We start from the raw sequence: 22,875 nt of genomic DNA, 5'->3' as shown, positions 1-22,875 counted from the left end.
CTGTTTCATTTTTTACATTGTTGCAGTGTTATGTCATGAATAAGGTTCACCTGCTGGGGGTTTGATGGATCAGCTGGACAATACAGTCAAAGACAGACTTCATTCATCATATGCAAGAATCCTAGTTGGATTTTTGTTGTCACTCGTGTTTTTGAACCAAATATTGAAAACAATTCTGACAGACTGGATACCTGGTCAGGGTCTACATTACCTTGTACTCAAGCATCCCAGGACAGAGCCCTGCCCCACCATGAGCCTGGGTGGATACGTGGTTATAATATAAAAGGACCAATACTGAATATGAATATTTCATGAAAATCAAATTACAATACAAATTAGTAATAAGGGTTTATCTGTGCCCTTATCTACCCCATACTCAAAGAGCTGCGGGCAGAGAGGGTGACAGGCGAGGATGGCACTGAAGAGAAGATGCTCGGTTTCTGGAGTCTCCTGGTCCTGTCAGTAGGATGCATCTGCTGTCTTCTCGTGGATGCTCACCTACCTTGACTCGTTCCAGCCTGGTATGGATTTCCCAACACTGCGGACAGTGGCCCACGTCAGAGACGTTTAATATTGATTACATATGTCTGAATTGCTAACCCTAACCCTAGCTCAACAGACCACAATGCCCTGGACTGTCAGTATTATTACATGCTGTGAACATAAGTAGCTTTGATCACAGTTTATGTTGTAAAAGAGAAGGAATATTGAAAAAAAAGATCAACATTGGGATATTATTTCTTCCAAACTGACCAGAAACATGCTTGTCAGACTCTCACAGCAAAGGATCAGACTCACTGTGCATGACAGCTCAGGCCAATGATGTCTGTTAGATTGTCAGTTGTTTAGTGCTTCTGTACAGTTAGGGTCACCGTCTCTATTTCAGAATAATTAATATGCAGAAAACACTAAAAGTTGATTGTCTTCCAATATTCTAGCATAATTAAAAAACTTTGACTTTGTAAGTACATATTATTAGTCCTAATGCCAGTATGAGTCTTCTTAACTCCTGCTTTGAAATACTGAACTTTAAATTTACCTGATGAAAGATCATTTACAGTGGCACTCTGTCAGGATCATTCTGACTGTAAGATCACTGTATTAATCTGAATCCTTCTGCAATGTGCTGTGAATGAATGCTGATGCAACTCACTGTGGGAAAGCTGTTAATAAAATGAATCTCACATGCAACACATTCACAGAGGAAGAGGACACAAAGGGAGGACACGCAGAGGCTGTGTTGAAGTCAGAAATCCAAATCTTTATTAAAAAACAGGCGGCGGTAACAAACAGGAAGACAAGCAGTCCATCAAACAGTCTACAGGGTCAAACATACAGAGAATTCAAACAGCAGTAAAAAATAACTGGACACTGAAAAACTTAAAGCAATGTGTGACGCAATAAAAGGAAGCAGCGCAGTATATTCACTGAATTATCATCAATTACAAAAGAGAAAAACGACGATTTCTAAGGATTATTTTTCTTAAATGCAGTTAGAGTGTGGCTGGTAAAGATGGAAACATACAGAATGTAAACTGTGTGAGTTTGTGAACTTTGTTAGTAACAAATGAGGTAAAAAAAACAACCCCAAAACAGACAAAACACAGAAAGAGGCTCTCAGTATTCATTAATAATTAGAAAGAAAAATTCTGGTCGTGGATTTTTACAGTCTTAGTTCTGCTCGCTGTCATCATTATAATCATCATGATCAATGGCGAGGTCCTGAGGTGGGTGGGGCTGTCTCTGGTGATGTCACCATGAAGGAACAGCATCTGGCACGTGTTGGTGAAACATCCCAGTACACTGGTGTAGTTTCCTCTCCAGCTGTTTGACATGTGACACTTGAACATTAAGGGGAAGAAGAAGAAACAGTGTTAGGTCAGGTGACCACATGGTTTCTAAAGTAACTGACAGGAAGTAACCAGGCCGTCAGAAATGGATGGCATGTGTTTAGAGTTACTGGAATTGGGTAACTCTACTTACCAAAAGCAGAAGCACACAGATGAAGGATCAGATGCTGAATGTTGCAGGAACATGCTCATGTGTGGTGGTCATTCAGTGCTGCAGGTTAGACAGTCCAAGACTGATATGCTGCCCATCTGAGAGTTTGAAAACACACATGCAAAGATTTATTTTGTATTACAGTCAAAGTTGGATGTTCATTTTTGTCCTTTAAAAATGTTTGTGTATTTGAAAGCACTAACATTTAAGGATGACTTGGATCGTCTCCTTTAAAGGGGAGACAAGTGTGTCCACGGATCTACGTCACTTTACCTGGATGATGACTCCTCTCCCCCTCACTCAGAAACACTCCTAATATAACCAAGCAAATAAATAATATTGAAGATTTACTTACATCATTACAAAAACATCTCCCTTTGATTCTATTTCTCCATTCCTGCTGAACATCAGGCAACAAATATCTCAATAAATCACAGCAAAATGTAAAGCACATGCTTTCTCTGCTTTGTCTAACCTCTGCAGAGCCTCTGTCAAGAAAAACATATCTGTAAGCATAAAACAAATATACATTTCATAACACGTCACTGGACAAACCTCGGTCAGTTGATTTCCTCTGTGCAGTGCAGACGAACATCAGTCAGCAAGTGACTCTGCTGGTTCTTCTGAGGAAACACCACCATCTCTCCACACCGTCACCATCTGTGAGCACAAACTGCCGCTCTGCTCTGCAAGCATGTAGGAATCACATATCACACACAGGGGTGAAGAAACATCAGAGCTCAACTTTGGATACTTTAGATCTAAACAGATCAAAGCAGCTCTTAGCTTCAACAATCAGTGAGCAGACAAACAATGATACCAAACTGATTCTGTATGAATACAATATGGTATTTTCAATACAGGTGTCAAATTAATTTATTAAAACTAATACAGATATATGTATATATTTTTTGATAAATTAGTTTGATAAATTATAAGAATATATATTTATTTTTTTTCATTTAACAATTGCAACTGAAAGAAATTCAATATTGAACAAAAATATATTGTCACATTCTGAGCATGCTCAGCACGCTGACAGACTTGAAGTTGCTACAGATTTTAAGAAGTGATAATTATGGGGAAGAAACTTCTCTTTTTCATCTGTTTAATCAAACATTTGATGCCTCAGCTGTCTCAGTCCTCTAGCATTCTGCAACTACAACTAACCTGAAGCTTGGATTTGGCTGCAGGTGCCCCTGTACATCCTTCTCAGCAGCACACATGTGGGTACCATTTAATCCCACTTCTTCCTGAGCTTTGCTTCATCACAAGACCAAAGGTGGCATCCCGTGTCACGGTCTTATCATCATCCAGAAGAAACATTTGAAGAAACATCATGGAGAAGAAACATTTACGCGCCTCCTGGTTTTGTTTTCTGATCCTGCAAAAAGACTGAGGACAACAAAGCCCAGAGAACACGAGATACACAACATCCAAAATTCAGACTCAACAGCCTCCATAAATGAAGAGCACCAGGTTGGTTCAGTTATAGTAGATATAAGCATACTTCACATTACTGGGTATGAATAATAATGAGGAGGCAAACTTTGAAGATGCAGAGCATGATGTCCCATCATCAGACTGTAAACAAACATCCACCAGGCTCTTTGTTGCCAAAATTGATGATTCTCCTATCAGGGATCAGTAGAGTGTGTTAACCTGTGGTATAAGCAGCAGTCACTGAAATATTACTGTTTCAGATAAGAAAGCCAGGGTGGGAGGGATCTCTGCAAACTGACTTACCTCTGCAAGTGTGAAGCTCAACAAAAATCTGACTCTCCAGTCACTGACAAACAAAAACTCCAGCTGGGAGATAGAAAACGCTGTCTGGGTCTTGCTGGATGTTGCTAGTCAGAGTCCCACATTAGCAGAGTGCTTCTTGGTCCCACTGACCCATGTGGACAGTGACTGTGGAGAACTGTTCTGGAAAACAGAGAAGAGAATTAAAATAACAAAAAGCCAAAAAGGATTTCCACAAAGACTCTCTTGGAATCAGCAATCAAAAAATCACTGGTTCATATTTCAATTAAATATGAACAGGTTCCTCAAATGTACGCAGTTCAGATCTGATTTAATTTAATTTCCTTCACACAGCACATTCGTCCAGGCTGACAGGTAAACATAGAATTAATCTCAGGTAACATGACTCATAGTAGAGATTCAGTAAGAAAGATTGCAGGCTCTAATATTATTACCACACAATCCAAGGACACACCAACAGCTCAGATTTGTAGAACTATTTAAACAAATGTCTTCTGAATATTCAATTCATGTTCACAGTGGGAGGGGGGGGGGGGGGGGGGGGGTCATGGAATTTTTTAAATAAAGTCTGCAACACAGAAAGAGCTGTGATCAAGCTATTTATTACTGCGCACAGGAGAGCAAACACACATCAAACATTACAGTTCAGTCATGTCAGCTCTGCCACAGAAGTTGTGCTCCTACTCCTTTATGCATTCCAAGGAAGAGGGAGGAAGTTACAAACTGATCCTACCACACTTCAACGGATCAATGGTTATGCTGTTTGGTGCCCTTGGCCTTATCAGCACCTGTGAAGGGAGTTGTTTTCTCAAACTGCTGACGCTGAAGTAAGTTCATCTAGTTTTAGAAACTTTCACTGAACAGTCTATAACAGTGTCACAACTAAGCATATGCATAAGCACTTAAATACTTAAAATGAGAATAACAGAACATTTCTATTACAGAGGCTAGAGCCTGTCCCAGTAGTCACAGGTAGAGCACACCTGGACAGGTCACGAGTCTGTCAGAGGACTAACACAGAGACAGACATCAGAGTAACAAATCTATTTAAAATTAATGTAAGTTTGCTGCAGCTGTATGTATGAACATGTGTTTCTGTGCTCACAGTCCACCTCTCAGGAACCTGCAGTTCACTTTTAGTAAACTTTAAACAGACCTCACAAAAGGCTGATGTGGCTGGATCAGTAGTCTGATTTAAGTACGATACCTTTGGCCAGGGATTACTCTGGTACATCGCTTCACTGCAGTCTTACGTAGTTTCCCCACACCTGAATAAAAAAATACTGATATATACAAATAACAGCTTCAGCTGATGCAGCCTGACCCAATCCTAGATGTTCAGCACACAGAGACACAGAGGTACCGTTTAAAGTTTAGTGTTAACTTGAGTCACTGATCATTTGCAGTATTACAGAGTCTGGCAGTCTTTGCATGTCCACGTCACTGTAAGTTTCTAGCTGACTCTCAGGTGTGACAGGTGTGCCAGCAGGAAAGAGTAATAATAGCCTGCATCCTGAGGTTTGTCATGCAGGATTAAAGGAGCCAGGCTTTGTTCACACAGCTGGGATTGTATTTTACACTGACCCTGGGTCAGTATAAGTATCATACAGTTTAAACGAAGCACTGAAACTTGCACATATTTATTACAGATGCACTGAAGCTAATCGAGATATTTGCTGTCGACCTGTGGCTGCGATTAAACACTTTACTGGAAATTTTATTAACCAGTAACTTCATCAGTCATGACAAAAGCTAATATTTCTGTGCTAACATTGTTTAAACAGTAACAGCTTTACTCCAATATAAGCTAACATTTACACCGTAACTTTAAGCTAGCACCATAAAGACGGTAAAACACGTAATAATATCTACAAATGCATCTTAAAGCTGTTATATTAGTACTCTGTGTATTACTAACATAACCACATTAACATTACTGACACTCGCTGACTTTTAATAGTCATTCTATAAATGCTGTCCGTTTAAATGGTGTGTTGGTATAACTTTAATGTGGTGATATGCTTTTGTTTGTATGATTTGGCACCCTCTTGTGGCCACAGTTGGTACTTGGGAAGTTGTTATGCCCAGCTAGTTTGCTACAAGTGCTCAGTGGAGGTGAAACTTTTGCCCACGCATGCCTGTAAGTTTTCATTACATACTATAACCTTAACTATCTGATTTGTGATGCATGTGTAATGTGCATATACTGAGTTACTATTTCAGCTGTGTGGTCATTACTCATTTGTAAAGCTACTTGTGTGCTAGCGACTGTATATTAGCATGTGTTTGCTAACTTGCTATGATCAATAATGCTAGTTAACTGAAGGTGATGTTTATGTTTAATTTAGGCAACCTTAAGATTTATGTTTTTTGCTGGTTGTCATGAAAACTAAGTTTCAATTAGTACATTATGTATGTTCAGTGAATGAGAAGGTAATTATCTGTTTTGTGTTTATTTAGTTTTACAAAAAGAAAAGAGAAAGGAGAGTAATGAAAATGGATAAAGGATACCATGTATAAGAAGCCTCAGTAACATGGCCTGTAAACTGGAGATGCAGATCGAAGTAAAGAAGAATCTCAGTTCAAAGCATTCTCTTCTTCTCATTCTGTTCACTGTCTGTCAAACTGGATAAGCTAAATCACGCCCACATCTAGTGAGGACAGAACAAATGGTCTTACCTGTACACACTGCATATCCACCGGATTGCAGCCAGAGTGGATTCTGCCAGGGGCCAGGTAGGGCATTACAAGGGAAAACCATCAAAAACCATCACCTCAGTCTTTTTGTCATTGAACAGATTTATCCAGAGGAGAGATGCATCAGTACAAACGATTTCATCCTTTAAACCTGGACTCTGTGAACGGCTGACTGTACGATGTGCTAAAGAATAGAAAACATTATTTCCCATCAGACCATGAGCAACATTCAGGCATGTAACACAGTTACACTTTTATTTTTTACATATTCAGCAGAGAGAGTTAGCTGTGTGCACTACTAAAAAAGGCTGTTCCAATTCTCAGCATCGCTCCTCTCTTTTCCTGAGTCCTTAGCAATTCTCCCTCTCACGATGACGTTTTCCTGGAGGCTAAGGAAAGAGTTTAGGGAAAGAGAACAGGCGCTAATTTTGAGATAACACCCCACGTGGCTACGTTGTGCAGCTGAGTCACGTGACCACGCAGCAACAAATCACAGCAGAGCCGGAAAAGGAGGCGAAGCAAAGTGTCTGTGCAGGAGAGGAGAGTCGAGCAGAGAGAGCTGCTTTTTCATGAAACGGGATGTAAAATACTAAACTTACAGGAACGTATACCACTACCAACGTTTGGATCGATATCTGCATCGATCTGCACACCCTTGTCTCCTGGATTGTAGCTGAGATCAGCGTGAACCACGTGGGTCTCTGCTCCGTCTCTGTGTTTCTTAAGACTTCCAGCTTCATCACGGAGTTTCTCTCGGCTTTTTGTGGGCTCATCTAAAGGTAAGCACCGAGCTAACTTTAATGTGGGTTCCGTTTATGTTGAGTTTAGCTCTGTTGAGAATAATAGATTGCTTGGGATACACTGGAGTTAGACAGACTGTAGAGTTTGAATGCATATAGAAAAATAGTCTTGGAATATGAACAAAAGGATGGGCTGCAGGGCAGGAGAACAGCCAACCCAGGACAGGAAGCCACAGGTACAAGCCTGGGGGAGGGAAATCAGCCTTTACAATAGGACTTCATAGGATGATCTCCAGATGCATCTGTATTTTATTTTCTTCGCGCGAAAATAAAGACTGTTTTTTGAAGTAAAAGTCTCCGCCTGATCGCTACCATCAAAAAGAATCCGTGAAAGCGCCGTACTTCTTCTTCTTCTTCTTCTTCTTCTTCTTCTTCTTCTTCTTCTTCTTTTTTTTTAACACTATGTAGTCTTAATGTTTATTACGTATTATGGTATACACAAATGCAATAAGCAGCAGGTGCTATAGGCATCTACAAGCAACTGTATATACAATTCTAACATGTGATTAACTAATAGTTACTCAGTGTCACCCTTTCTATGCAAAACTAAGCAACTGAAAATAATCAATACTGCCTTAAAAGTGCACATGTGTAATTTATATAATTACGTCACCACATCTGATTAGAGTAACATTAAGCAGTTTTATATTACACAGAACAACCACAACAGAGCTCTACAATTAATAACATCTAATATCAGCTACTCTGACAATGAGCTGAACATCACTAATCATTACCGGTGCCTTTTTTGAGTCTCTCTGCTTTCCTCTCAATTTCTGTACATTATTTAAAACTCTTAATAAAGTTTATTACTAGTTTATTGCACTTTTTGCAATTTATGTAATTACTACACACTTAATGCATACATATTATTAAAATCTGGGCTATAATGGTTGTATTGATGTATAGCAACTTGAAATGCTCCCAAAAATGGCTCCACAGCATGTAAAAATATAATATAAACTCTGGTGGACTTGGTTCTATGGTAGGTCTTAAAGGGTTAAGAAACACCAGAGAGACTGAAGCTCATCACATTGATCAAGCAGGACTCGTGATCTTCACCAGCAGCTCCCTCACAGGGAAATTTTCTGCACTCCTCCGTAGGCCCACTGCAGGAGATAAACCCAGCATTTCATGAACACTGTGATGGAGACCTTTGGTTTGTGTAATGTTATAAATACTCTGATACTCCCCAGAGGCTCCGGACTTTTACATAAAGATATTATATTTAGTCCTGTGGAAAGTTATATATTTAAGTATTTAAAAATATATGATCCTCTCTGGTTACTCTGGTATGAATAACTCTGAATCACTTTATAGTAAATAGCACACCATCTGCAAAAAACTGTGAAAGAATTCCAGATCACAAGTGTAGCCCTGGCTATATAAGTAGCTCATTATTTAAATTTGTTCATTAATATTGATAGTTAATTGCAAATGTTTAATGTGTTCAAGAATGTATACAAATGCCTGCAAAGTATGTGATGTGTGTCAGTTAAATGCACAACCTTTTTATTTGTATTTTGAGGTTTATGTCATTATTTTTGATATGGTATTGATATGTACTACAGCTCCAGTGAGACCTGAAGTAGTCTCAGGTAGAGGGGTTGGAGTAAGTGGGGAGCCGTGTGCACTCTGCAGGAAGTGAGAGAGACGAGAGCTGAACAGTGTCGAGTGAACGCAGAGTTCATAGAAGGGCGACAGACGTATTTTCGGGTTGACGGATAGTTAACTGGAGTCGAGAACTGTTGTACCCTACTGTGAGTAGGAGGAGACGGACATCTTGCTGGCGTGTCAGAGAGGTCCCTTCTGCTGGTGTGCTGAAGTTATGTGTTCAAGTGGGAGCACGTGGAAAGGACGACTGTGAGTGCTGCTGCCGCGGCCTGCTGGTAGCCGTGACCCAGTTTCACCGCTATCCTCTTGAACTGCCTGGAGGTGTGAGTACTGTTGTTGCACGTGCTTTTTATTTTTACTGCTTGGCAACAAGTGAAGCGACCATATTGTTTTAGGTCCCAATGCACCCGAGCCACGACTCAGGCCTGCAACGAGGGGTTTGCTAGCAGAAAGACTGTAGCACTTGAGGTGTGTGTGTTTGGTGAGAGTGCGTGTGGGCCCACAATATGATTTGATTATTTTGTTTCTGTTGAGGTAGATACCTTACCATTGTTTAACAAACTTTATTGATTTTGCTTATTTTCTTTTGTGTTGTTAATTAAGCATTCACTAAAGTGGAGTTAACTTTATAATTGACCTGCTTGTGTGTGATTTGTTTCCATATAGTGTAGTTTTATTGCATATTTAATACCATAAGCATTAAAAAGGGAGTATCAATAGGAAAGTAACAACAGGAACCCAGGGCCCCTCTCAATAGAACGTGGGACGGGTGTTACACAAGTTTGTAGTTCAACATACAAGTGACGACCTTTGACCTTCATCGGGTTTTATTTAATTGTGTCAGAGAAACTCAAACGTGCTCTTCATGCAGCTGAGTACATCAAGTGTTTAAAACAGAAGCTGTGCAGGTCTGAGATCTGCAGCTCTCTGAAACACCAAACATGTCCTTTTAATGCTGATATACAGTGACACAGCAACAGGGGTGATTAATCCTTTTGTTTTTTTGTCTTTAACTTTATCAATAAAACAGCTGCAGCTTTCACCGACAGCACATGTGGTACATTAACCTTTGTACTGTTTTCATCATAAAGCTGATTCTTCTGTCCTCACACACTCAGGATCTGAAGTTCTTCTCTTACATTTTCTTTCAGTATTACAGTACACTACAGTACATTAATCCATAGTTCTGATTAATGAGGAGTTACTGAAGTACAAGCTTTAAAAAAAAATGTTACTGTCTTTACAGATGTGGCAAGAGACTAAAAACATGCTGTAATTTTAAGATATTTAATAATCAGCTCTGCACAGGAGCTGAAGCAGGGTGCAGCCTGTTGCTTTTACAGTATAATACTTGTAATAAAAGTACAGTAACAGTAATTAGTGACTGAGTAGCCCAGAGCGTTTCTCTTGATTTCTTTAGTCGGTGTAAATTCATTCACCTGCGCAGCTAAACGAATCCTGACAGCCGCGTGCTCATCTTAGCTAGCTAGGTCTCAGGACCTAGCTAAGGACGGTAGTTACGCATTAGCTGACAAACACATGTAACTTACTGAAAAAGTGCAGCGGGGCCTCGGGTCCTTCTGTCGGGTAGTCCAGTTTATTGAAGAACACCTCAGGATGTCAGGTTAAAACACTCGGTCATGTTTTCGTAGCGTAAACGCTGGCCCTCCTCTCAGAGCCTATGCTCTATCTCCCAAACAGAGATACACAAGTTTCAGCTGCCAGTCAAAGCTGTTATGATAATGTTTCCCCCAATTTAACATCGCCGCGGTAGAAATTAGAATCAAACTTATGGGAATGGCGACCCCTTGGACAGAAATCAGCGTGATGAGAACTATTGAAAACTAAAGAAAGAATCTTTGGAAAAAAATTATCTGAGGAGAATAAATTTATTTAACACTTCCCCCATCGGACCCCCACCCCACCCGCTAACATGGAGCAAGTGGGGTTTATGATCTATACTGCAGCCAGACACCAGGGGGCAATAGAGACGTTTTGGCTTCATTTTTGGGGTGCTGTCACATCGTCCATCTTTTATACAGTCATTGGGTAAAACCCAGAAGTGGCCATGTACAGCCACCATATATCAAACACTTCTGAGCTAAATTTTACAACAGACTGATAGATCTTTCCTCTCTATCGATGCAGTGTACTGTACTCTTTACTATTGTTGGGCAATAGACCCTTTTAAACAGTGTAAACCCTCTCAAAGGAATTTACAATTATCTTTACTGTGTCCACATCAGTGATTGGGGAAACCAAAACAATCACATTTAACACTGGAAGAACTACCTCATTCTTTAGGTGCTTCAGGCATGTTTGAGGCCTATCAAAAATCCCTCAATGAAATGTGACGAACCCCAAATCTTACGTTTAGGGTGTCAAACAATGTGTCAGAATTCAGTACACATGTCAAAAGAACTGACAACTATTATTGTTTCCTCGGACAATGAGGATCTAATGCACTTATGCATCAGGAACTTACATGCTAGGAAAACAGTCTCACTACCATGCAAAATGTACAGAAGTAATTATTAGTCAATTAACTGTGAAATGCACATGCTATAATTACTCCAGTCACTTTTACTCAGGCTCAGGAATCTAAAAGAGTTTGATGTTCGGAGAGTCATGTAAATGCATAGGGTAGAGGTTTAATACCTGTACATGAACGGTTAATCCCACAAATCATAGTTTAAAAAAAAGCCATGGAAAAAAATCATCATGAAAAAACTCATGGAAAACATAGAAAGCATTGTTTAATGTTAAACCTGGATAAACCTGGAATCCCTCCTTTTGACACATGGTCTCTCCCATGAGTCAACTCATCAGAACTAGGGTTAGTTAGAAAAGGGTTAGTTAGATCATTCTTCAGGCAATATCAGGGCTTCTCCTCCGGAGTAATTTCGCTCCAGCCCTGTAAACCCTGTGTTAGAGAATAAAATCAGTATTAATGTCTTGTTAAGTGGGTCTGCCTGGAGCTCGCATCCACACCAAAATTACCTAGAAACAAACATCAGTGAGTAAATACAAACTTCACACTTGCAAACAACTGTTGGGTCATAGGAGTAATGAGGCATCCCACACCACAGACACAAGTGTGCCATGTGCAGTTATTTCCCCAAATCATTAAAAACACTCCTGTTGCCATAATTTGCCCAAATTATGGATCATTCCATCTGTTCAATCAAAACTGTCACTCACTTGTTTTCACACTATGAGCTCAACAGTGATATGATAATGAGCCCAACACTAAGATGTTCTGTGTTCACTGCACATCCTGCTTCACCTTCACTCATGTCTGTCTGTGCCGAATCCTCTACAAAGACCCTCAGAGAAAAAAAAACAATAGCAGTGGAGCGTCCTGGCGGTCAGGTCTGGATCATCAGACTCCAGAGGTGCTGCTGTAAATCATGTGGTCAACCCTCCTTTTCTGTGAAGGAAGTAAGTGCACTGTTACAAAAAAACAAAACAAAACCATATTAGGCCTTGTTCAGGACATGTCTAAATATATATTTAAAAAAACTGTCTTTCTCTTACACAAAGAAAACAACCCAAACCTAACTGGCAGAATCAGTCTGGTACTATGACAAAACCCCCAAATCCGCCAGAAATCACAGGAAAAGTTTTGCTTCCTGGTGAAACAACATGCTGTAGGGATTAGAATCTGCCATGCAGTGTTGCAGTCGCTGCTTCTGGCTTTAGTTGATGACTGATGCTTACATGGTCTGAAATCAGACTTAAGAGTCACTACCTTTGTTCATGTTCCCCACATCATATTTACTGGTTGCCCACAAGTGCTCAAGAATATCACACGATTCTGGAAAGTCTGGGGCCAACTGACCTAGTTCCACCTGCAAGATACACAGAGAAATTTCTCCCCCTTTTGATTAGCAGCTGCACAGTTCACACAACACTAATTTTCGCCATTAAATGCTTCCTAAACACTTCATGGCAGTATTTCATCACTAGAATGTGAATTCCTTCCCCAGGTCTGTGCTTTTTCACTCCTTTTTCATTTTCACAGACCCAATCATTGTATTTAACTTTTCTTCTCTTTTTTTCCCCCAACACAAAACATGTGACATGTTGTCGTGCAAGCTTCACCCATACATCAGGAACAAGAAACTCATTTCAACCCTCTGTTACATCTTATTCACTTGTTTTATAATCCAGTCATCTTTCCCTGATCTAGTAACAATCAAGTAATTTGCATATCAGCTCATAACCCACTAAGTTGACAGGACAACAGAAATGCATGTTCAATATATTATCACAAAAGAGAATTTGGTCCATACAGTAAATTATTTGTCCTGCACCAATCAAGCAGAAAGCATCTGACAATTTACTATATTAACAACTAAATTTATTGTCTGATCACTGGTTGGTCAAACCAGAATCTCTCCTCTTTTTCTTTTTTTCCGCCTTTCACCAAAAGTTTCACCTATTGTCCTGCAACCTGGAGAGTTAATTGCCAGCAGTGGATACAATTTACACTATTTTAACACTGACGACAGATAACAAGCTGATCTTCATTGCATGTGTGTGTTTGTGTCAGAAAGGGTCTTATTGCCAAATGTTGAGCAGGTTTACAACATTAGGAAATTGCTGCGGTACTTAGTGCAAAAATACTGTCATATAATGCTTAAATAAACATAAATATAAAAATTAAAAGTGCTAAGTAGATAGATAGATATATACATGATATATACATGAGTGCAGGTGGTGATCAGTGCCAAACATGGAATGATGCAGTGAACACAGTGTAGGGTCATGTGTTAGTGGTGGGATGTCATGTGGTTATTATTCATGAGTCCAACAGCAGAGGGAAAGAAACTGTTCTTATGGCGAGAGGTTCTGGTGCGAATGGACTGGAGCCTCCTGCCTGAGGGGAGCAAGTGGTTGACAGGGACGGATTTTCTCCTGTCACTTTCTTGGCCTTTATAGCTTCGTCATATTGCACTTTATGGTGACGTTTAAGGTGGTTATACAAATTCGTAGTGTTAGCTTGCGGTCCTGCTACTATGGCAAAACACAGCTTGCAAATTATGTCTTTTTGACTCTCATCATCTTCTTTGAAACCAAAAAACTTCCACACGGAGGAATGAGAACCTTTTCTTGGAAAAGGTTAATGTTACAGTGGGGTTGTCATTCTCACCGCCTTCAGCGAGCTTTTCCTCTGCACTCATTATGTTTTCTCCCCTCAGGCAGTTTCTCTCACGTGCTCTTAGAGCTGGGCGATAGAATGATAACAATATGTATTGTGAAATAACTTTTTCTCGATAGAAAAATTTAACTATTGCAATAGGCCTCACCGCTCTAGTCCTCTTTAAAAAAAAAAAGAACAGCCAATCCAAATTAAGTAGTGCAGAGCTGAACCAATCACAGCCGCAGCGTCACGTCACGTGACTTGTTACGTACAGCACAAGTGCCAAGCCACATATGTGTATTTGTTTTGGGAAGCAGCCAGCCGCCGTGTTGCCCGGGTAATGGAGGAAATGAGTGTGCCAACTAGAGAAAAATCAACCGAGAGCATGATCGAAGGTTATCGGAGAATAAAACCAATGATGGTTCCAATGCCGGAGAGATTGTCGAACGGAAGAGCCATAGAAGTTCCGTAGTGTGAAGGTATTTCAGCTATTTCAAGTCAAACAGAGTAGCGCGCACTGTAAATTGCACCGAAAGCAAGTCTGGAAATACAATAAACCGGTCCATGCTCAATCTCTGACTGAAAGCGCTAATTCGTCATTCATCAAACATTGTTTAAACTGTTTGAAAAGCTAAGCTATACAACAAGGAGAGATTGAGAATTTCCTTTTAATTCTCAGTTTATTTGATATTAACAAAAGTTAGTCAATTTTGTCTGTTCTTCTGTAAAACAAACTAAGATTTATTTTTAGAATTAATAATTTCTAAGTGGAATTGACAATTTAGTAGTCTGTTTTGTTTGTTCTATTTTGAAACTTAAACGCTTTAGCGGCTGCCTTTTGTGTAGTTTGCAATATTTGCCTTTGTTTAGCTGAAAAAGTCTCATGTTTCTTAAGTACATCTACCCTGTTGAACTTATTATGGGAAATAATTATTTAAATCAAAAAAAGCTGCTGATTATTTCACATTTTACTTACAAATATAGTTATTTGGCTTATATCGTGATATGTATCGTTATCGTCTGAAATGAAAAAAGAAAAAACATATCGTCATATGAAAAAAATCTCATATCGCCCAGCTCTACGTGCTCTGTTGTTTTTTCCCCCCTGCCCGCTGGCGTCTGTATCACATGGTATGAGGCTCTGCCCTTGTCATTTGTTGAGCATGAAGAGTGAGCGCTTATTTTCATGTAGATTATGTCCCAGATCAAAATGCGGTGCAATTGTGGGTTTTTTTGTTTTTTTAAAAAACATTGTCATTTGGAAATGAGATCACATAAAAGTATGAATTGAAATCGCGATTTTCTAACATTTAGTTGATAGCATTATTTAGGGCTGCACAAACAGATTTTTTATTTTTTTATTTTAAAGATTTGTTATATAAGGATACCACAGGCTGAATTGTAGATGGTGCTGCTTGGGTCCAAACTGTCATACAATATGAAAAATGAGAATATCATGGAATGCTGTCACAGTCTGGCAGAGGCAGACTGTATGGAGTGATGTAGAGGAGCCAAAATGGAACGTGAAATAAAACTTGACCCCGATCTCGGTAGAACAGAGGTTCATGGCAAAGCCGTTCAGGGGGGCCGACCCGGAGGTCGACAGCATAGCAGTTCAAAGGTTCACGGGGTCGGCCACAAGTCCAACGGTGGCGACGGAGGAGATCAGGGGGCCGACCACGTGGAAGGTGGCAGCGGCGAAGCAGGCACGGCTGGACAGCTTAGCTGACGGCCGGTGGTGATGTGGGCGTGTACATGGACCCTCGGGTGGCTTGGTGGGGTCCCGGCCATCACAATGCCCTATACCTGCAGAAAAGGCTAACATTGTTATCTTTTTAAGAAGAAAAAAAAATTTAAAAAAAAACCCCCAGCTAAACATGAGGTTTTTGGACAAAGTGTGTGTTCTCCATTCTTTAAGCACTGGTTCGAGCACTGTTTAAGCACCGGCACCGTTTCAAAAGTACCGGTTTGGTACGGGTATCGGATAAAACCTAAATGATACCCATCCCTACTGCTGCATCGACATGGACATGGAGACAGGCGGGAGACTCAACATGCCAACTTTAACTCCTGTAGCTGGTGTAGGGAGAGCTGCGTCACACAGGGGATGGAGTGGTTCAGTCTGCATTCTGGGCGGCTGCTGCCTTGGCAGTGAATGGGAAACTCCTCCAGTTGTAGCCAAAACAGTTTTTGTGATGCTCCGATAAACGCTCCACAAAAAACGGATTGGCAGCAATAATCCAACATAGCTGGACCTGAATAGATTCCTTCTCCACCTTCTGCAGAGAAGATAATCCAAAATCCATGGAGCTGTGCGACGTGGACACTAAACTAAAAAAAGTTTGTGAAATGAATGTCTGCTGGGTCCCACATGGTCAGATGGCTCTGTCACAGTCTGGCAGAGGCAGACTGTATGGAGTGACATAGAGGACCCAAAATGCTGACAAAAATGGAACGTGGAACAAAACTTGAATTAGCAAAAAGTGAGCCGTTTAATGAGGCTGTTAAAAAAGAAAAAAAAAATACAACAAAGGCAAACTGAAGTAAAACTAACATTAACCTAAACTGAAAGAACTAAACAAACAACATGAAATCTAAAAGCATGGAGAGAACAACAGACAACCTGACAAAAAACAACCAGAAACACAGACTAAATACACACATGGGTGATTGGGGGAAGTGGAAACACATGGGGAAACAGCTGACACTAGTCTGACATAACGAGACAAAGGAAGCAAAGCTGACTACTCTGACATAGGATACAGACCTTCAAAATAAAACAGGAAACATGAGACGCAGACATGACATTACAAACTTGATAACATAAGACACGCAGCATGAAACACAAAGGGTGAGGGAAACTTAAATACAGGGGAAGAAAATAAAAGAGGAATCTAATAACCAAATGAACTTCGCTGACCTAAAGAACTTAAACATAAGCCATAAACATCAAAAATGAACTAGAATTCAAAACACTGGTTCAAAAGACCCAGGAACGTGACAAATGCATAAATAACTGAGCTGCTGAAGCAGGTATATAGTGCCGAATCAACTTAAAATTAAATTAACTTAAAACAATTCAGATTAGCCTTGAACGTTTTAGCAATCTCCCTTACATGCTTGTCAAATTTAAGAAGTAGATCAAAAATTATTCCTAAAAACTTAAAATCTTTGACCTCTTTTATTTCTTCGTTCCTTAACTGGATATGAAACTCATCGTTTATCTGATCATTAGGAACAAGAAACTAAGAATCTGTTAGTCTCACTCATTTAAACCCTCTGCTGCATTCTGTTCACCCCTGCTATCATTCAATCATCTTTCCTAATATAATATTAGTCCACTAGTTCATATATCGCTTCTCATCTTACTAAGTGAACCGAACAACATAATAAAATCAGAAACACAGGCTTAAAATACCATCTGGTATTCATGAGCTTCATTGCGTGTGTGTATGTGTTAGTAGGATTAAAACATTCTGTGCTTATGTATGTCATTTTAATTACTTTCCCCTTTTTCTGAAACAAATCTCTTTTTACTACACCTTGTTTCAGAAACATCTAAAGAAGAAAGTCTCTATTGTAGTCAGGCACAGCTAAATTCTGCTTGTGAGTTAACCTAGCCAACCACACTGTGTGTTGTTAACGCCTTCAACATGTACCAACTCGTGATGTGTGCCACTTCCTCTATGTCCTCTATTTGTACCACCATATGGAGGACCGCAAGAGCCACACACACATCGAAATACAGAATTCTTAGATGATGAATTGTAGAATAAATTCTCCATTTGTAAAATAATTTTAGAATTCCACATTAACAAAGTGAGTTTTGAAATGTCTTTTTAAAAACCTCATTACTATCCTAGGGGAGCTAGGATGGTAATGAGGTGCTTGGAGATGTTGTAGGTGGCTGAGTTTATACTGCTACCATTGAGACTGATCAGGACTCCGTCTTTGTGGATCTATGGAAGTCCAAATATACAGGGTGTAGCATCCCCTGGGTAAAAGCGGCGATATGCAGGGGGGTCAGTGATGTTTCCTTTCAAGTTCTTGTAGGCAACTGATGACTTTCTTTTTGTAGTTGCTTCTGGGGTTTCACCTTGAAGCTTCATAGGTATTGTTGTCACTGAGGAGTTTAGTCATGTTTATTTGCTCTGCTTCTTTTTGTCAGGGATAAAATACAAATATATACTTTTTGTGTCCCAGCTGAGTAACAGGAGGAGAAGAGTCTGGTGGTGCAGCAGAGGATAAATTTCAGCCATTTGGACTCAGCTCAGCCACTACAGAGGAAAGAATGTCTTCAACACAAAAGGTGAGAAAAACATCACAGTTACTCTGTTATTGAAACTGTGTGTACAGCTGGTTGGTTTTTAAAAACCTGTTAACAGCAGCTTTATCTTTTCCATCCTGGGCTCCTCCATATATACAGAATCTACATTCACAACCAAAAACCACAGAAGTTACAAGAAAATACAAAGATCATATTTCCTACACACACTGAAACAACAATATCATCAGTTGAACTCTGATTTTTTTCTGAAGTAAAAGAGTTTCACTGATGATCAATATTTCTTCAATAATGTCATTTTGTACAACTCTCATTGTAGCAGATCATTGTAATGTGATACTATCACCAGAAGGTGGTGGTAACACACCTACAATGTGCTTTTTGACATGTTTGATTCCACCAATGGAGGGAGTTTCAGTTTGTTGCACGACTGAATTTCACTCACTGCCTGTGTTTGTATCTCTGTCACTGCAGGACCAACATGGAGCAAGAAGTCAGCGCTCTCAGGAGGCCGACAAACCTTACAGAAGTAAGGGAGAGGAAACCTACAGCTGTGATGAGTGTGGGAAGTATTTTGTCCAGGCTGGAGACTTGAAAACACACCAACTCATTCACAGTGGAGTTAAACCTTACAGCTGTTACTTGTGTGGAAAATCTTTTACCCAGGCTGGAAACTTAAAAACACACCAACTCATCCACAGTGGAGTTAAACCTTACAGCTGTGAGTTGTGTGGAAAGTCTTTTACCCTGGCTCAAAGTCTAAAAGCTCACCAACTCATCCACAGTGGAATTAAACCTTACAGCTGTGACTTGTGTGGAAAGTCTTCTACCCGGGCTGGAGACTTGAAAAAACACCAACTCATCCACAGTGGAGTTAAACCTTACAGCTGTGACTTGTGTGGAACGTCTTTTACCCGGGCGGAACACCTTAAAACACACCAACTCATCCACAGTGGAGTTAAACCTTACAGCTGTGAGTTGTGTGGAAAATCTTTTGTGTTGGCTCAATACTTAAAAAGACACCAACTCATCCACAGTGGAGTTAAACCTCACAGCTGTGACTTGTGTGGAAAGTCTTTTACCCGGGCTGGAGACTTAAAAAAACACCAAGTCATCCACATTGGATTTAAAGCGTACAACTGTGACTTGTGTGGAAAGTCTTTTACCCAGGCTGAAGGTTTAAAAAAACACCAAGTCATCCACATTGGATTTAAAGCATACAACTGTGACTTGTGTGGAAAGTCTTTTACCCAGGCTCAAAGTCTAAAAAAACACCAACTCATCCACAGTGGGGTAAAGCCTTACAGCTGTGAGTTGTGTGGAAAGTCTTTTACCCAGGCTCAAAGTCTAAAAAAACACCAACTCATCCATAGTGGAGTCAAACCTTACAGCTGTGACTTGTGTGGAAAGTCTTTTACCCGGGCTGGAGACTTGAAAAAACACCAACTCATCCACAGTGGAGTTAAACCTTACAGCTGTGACTTGTGTGGAAAGTCTTTTACCCTGGCTGGACACTTAAAAACACACCAACTCATCCACATTGGATTTAAAGCATACAACTGTGACTTGTGTGGAAAGTCTTTTACCCTGGCTGTACACTTAAAAACTCACCAACTCATCCACATTGGATTTAAAGCGTACAGCTGTGAGTTGTGTGGAAAGTCTTTTACCCAGGCTGGACACTTAAAAACTCACCAACTCATCCACAGTGGAGTTAAAGCGTACAGTTGTGACTTGTGTGGAAAGTCTTTTACCCAAGCTGGAGACTTAAAATCTCACCAACTCATACACAGTGGAGTTAAAGCGTACAGCTGTGAGTTGTGTGGAAAGTCTTTTACCCTGTCTGAAGGTTTAAAAAGACACCAAATCATTCACAGTGGAGTTAAAGCTTACAGCTGTGACTTGTGTGGAAAGTCTTTTACCTTGTCTGAAAGTTTAAACAGACACCAAATCATTCACAGTGGAGTTAAAGCTTACAGCTGTGACTTGTGTGGAAAGTCTTTTACCCTGTCTGAAGGTTTAAAAAGACACCAAGTCATCCACAGTGGAGTTAAACCTTACAGCTGTGATTTGTGTGGAAAGTCTTTTACCCAGGCTGGACACTTAAAAACACACCAAGTCATCCACAGTGGAGTTAAACCTTACAGCTGTAAATTGTGTGGAAAGTCTTTTGCTCAAAATAGCGACTTACAGAAGCATCTAGTTACCCATTCTGGAATTAAGGCGTACAGCTGCGACTTTTGTGGAAAAAGGTTCAGCGACAAACAGTACCGAAATATTCACCTACGGATTCACACTGGAATTGATGTTTCCTGCTGTGACCAGTGTGGGAAACTGTTTGCAACAGATGCACAGTTACAACGACACATGTTTAGCCACTCTGAGGAGAGACCTTATAAATGTGACCTGTGTGAGAAGACTTTTAAATCTCCACATCAGCTGAATAAACACCAACAGATCCACACAAGGAAGTAACTCTACAAGTGCAGTTACTGTGAGGTATGTATTTAGTTTTATCTTGTAATTGTAACCTGATTGCTTGGAACAAGTCTGATCAGTAAACTTATGGAGTTATACTGAATGAACTGTTTTGAAAAATGAAGACTCATTTTCACTCAGTAAGCTGAGTGTTGTAATGTAAACAGTAAAATGTAATTGGACGTTGGCAGAGATGCTTTTTATTTCAGGCAACGTTCAGGATAAAAATGTTGAAGGAATTCCCTGACTTACAATGTCTTTGTTTAGAAGCGGAGCGAAGCACACTGATCCATTTCTCAACCCTGTCGTCACTGTGGTGGTGGGAAAGCGTTTCTCTGTGACCTATGTAGAAAAACTTCTAATCATCAACGGGACCAAAAAACACATCAACGTAGCCACACTGGAGACAAAATGAACTACTGCAAAGAATGTGGGAGAGGCTTCCACACACCAAGTACATTAAAAATACATGAACTCTTCCACAGTGGAGTCAAAAAGCACATCTGTGACCAGTGTGGGTCATCCTTCACCACTGCAGGAGGGACACCATACAAGTGCAGACACTGTGACAAAAGCTGGTCACAATCAGGTCATCGTAACAAACATGAACGTACACACATGGAAGTGAACTTCAGCTGTGACCAGTGTGACAAGAGCTTCAGGAATCTCAGTTCATACTTCAAACACAAACGATCCCACGCTGTAAATAAACTGTTTCACTGTTACCAACGTGCAAAAACATTCACTTCATTATCTGCTCTGTGCAAACATCAGCCTGAGCATGCAGGACTGAAATCACTGGATCACAATGAATCTGAAGAGAGAGAAAGATCCTCTTCTGGTTTCAGGGTCAGACTTAAAAACCTTGAGATCAGGCTCCACAGAGTTTAGATGGAATCTCCTGTAAAGAGTGTCAGCTGATGTCACACTTGGATCTGATGAGGTAGCTCTGATTTCTGGACCTGCAGTGAATAATTCTGAATGTTACATTTAGGAAGCTGCATGTATAGATATGTATATCAAGTTTATTTTTTTTACTTTTAGGGATTTTAATTCTCTAAAATGTTATCCCTGTTACATTTTATTCTTTGTTTCCTTAGGACACAGTAGTGTTTAGTAGTTGTATTCATTTTATGTGTTACCTAAGTTAAATTTCAATCCTTCATTCATATTTAATCTTTTGCTGTTGTAAAATCTTCTCTTAAATCATTTTCTCCCAAAACTGCAAATGTTTTCACAGCAATTGCTCTAAAACTTCCAAAATGAACTAAATCTGTCCACCAGCTTTGAAACGACACCTGCTGTGACTTTATGTCCAGAAAAAAGAAACTCAAGCTAAACTGGTTTTGGGCTGTATTTCCATATAATGCCAGTTTGTACCAGAAGATGAACCAGTGAGTCAGTGTAACCTTTATTCAATTAGGCAAAGACCACATTCGTATTCACAGAGGCAGCAAAGAAATGTTGAAAGTTAAAAACAGCAGCACACATCAGGACCATTTTAAAGATCACAGATGACTACTTTTACTTAATTCAAATTCCTTCAAATTTTGGCTCCTCCTTTCACTTTAGTGTATTTACTATATCCTTGAAGTCCACATGTTGTTTTTTAATAAATTCATTTTGATCCACATGTTCTGCAGCTGTTTCCCTGTTGATTTGAAGTTTGTATGATGAAATCCTGATAATGTTAAAGCGTTAGTTATATTTCAAATCAAATCAAATCACTTTTATTGTCACATCACATGTGCAGGTACATTGGTACAGTACATGTGAGTGAAATTCTTGTGTGCGAGCTTCACAAGCAACAGAGTTGTGCAAATACAATAACGTAAACAAGAAAAATACAAGAATGGCTACATCTGAAACTAATAAATATATGTACAGTATATAATAGTATATGCATTCCTGGATGTGTATACTAAATATTTTTCTACGTGTGTGTGTGTGTGTGTGTGTGTGTGTACACACATATTTTACAAGTTAAATAGAGTAAACAATAAATAAATATATAAAAATATACAGAGTTGAGACATGTGCAAAACAGTGGCATTTACTGTACAGTATGGAGTGCATAATGTTGAAGTTCC

The 22,875-nt window shown here is 39.8% G+C and overlaps 1 protein-coding gene and 2 long non-coding RNA genes across 6 annotated transcripts; 1 reads left to right on the top strand and 2 right to left on the bottom strand.

Moving 5' to 3' along the window:
- Nucleotides 1-1,598: 1,598 nt before the first annotated feature.
- On the bottom strand, nucleotides 1,599-6,513 carry LOC113011004 (uncharacterized). Of its 4 annotated transcripts, XR_003270416.1 has the most exons (7): nucleotides 6,445-6,513; nucleotides 3,748-3,927; nucleotides 3,172-3,663; nucleotides 2,557-2,687; nucleotides 2,275-2,313; nucleotides 1,984-2,099; nucleotides 1,599-1,841 (listed from the first exon to the last, which is right to left on the bottom strand). It is a non-coding gene; the product is annotated as an uncharacterized LOC113011004 (long non-coding RNA). The 4 variants fall into 4 exon arrangements; XR_003270414.1 differs by having other exon boundaries at nucleotides 3,172-3,927; XR_003270415.1 differs by having other exon boundaries at nucleotides 2,557-2,682; nucleotides 3,172-3,927.
- A 625-nt stretch (nucleotides 6,514-7,138) lies between these two features.
- Nucleotides 7,139-20,972, top strand: LOC113010583 (zinc finger protein 724-like). Its single transcript, XM_026149716.1, has 5 exons — nucleotides 7,139-7,241; nucleotides 18,226-18,331; nucleotides 18,782-19,203; nucleotides 19,615-19,846; nucleotides 20,351-20,972. Exons 2-5 carry the CDS (start codon nucleotides 18,314-18,316, stop codon nucleotides 20,780-20,782), a joined length of 1,104 nt encoding a protein of 367 aa, XP_026005501.1. The 5' UTR covers nucleotides 7,139-7,241; nucleotides 18,226-18,313; the 3' UTR covers nucleotides 20,783-20,972.
- LOC113011250 (uncharacterized) lies at nucleotides 15,367-16,678 on the bottom strand. The gene is made up of 2 exons (XR_003270497.1): nucleotides 16,077-16,678; nucleotides 15,367-15,828 (listed from the first exon to the last, which is right to left on the bottom strand). It is a non-coding gene; the product is annotated as an uncharacterized LOC113011250 (long non-coding RNA).
- Nucleotides 20,973-22,875: the final 1,903 nt, after the last annotated feature.

Source organism: Astatotilapia calliptera, chromosome 3 (genome assembly GCF_900246225.1).
Source record: "Astatotilapia calliptera chromosome 3, fAstCal1.2, whole genome shotgun sequence".
NCBI classification, from domain to species: Eukaryota; Metazoa; Chordata; class Actinopteri; order Cichliformes; family Cichlidae; genus Astatotilapia; species Astatotilapia calliptera.
The sequence above is the reverse complement of the archived record's forward strand: the minus strand, read 5'-3'. Positions and strand labels throughout refer to the sequence as shown.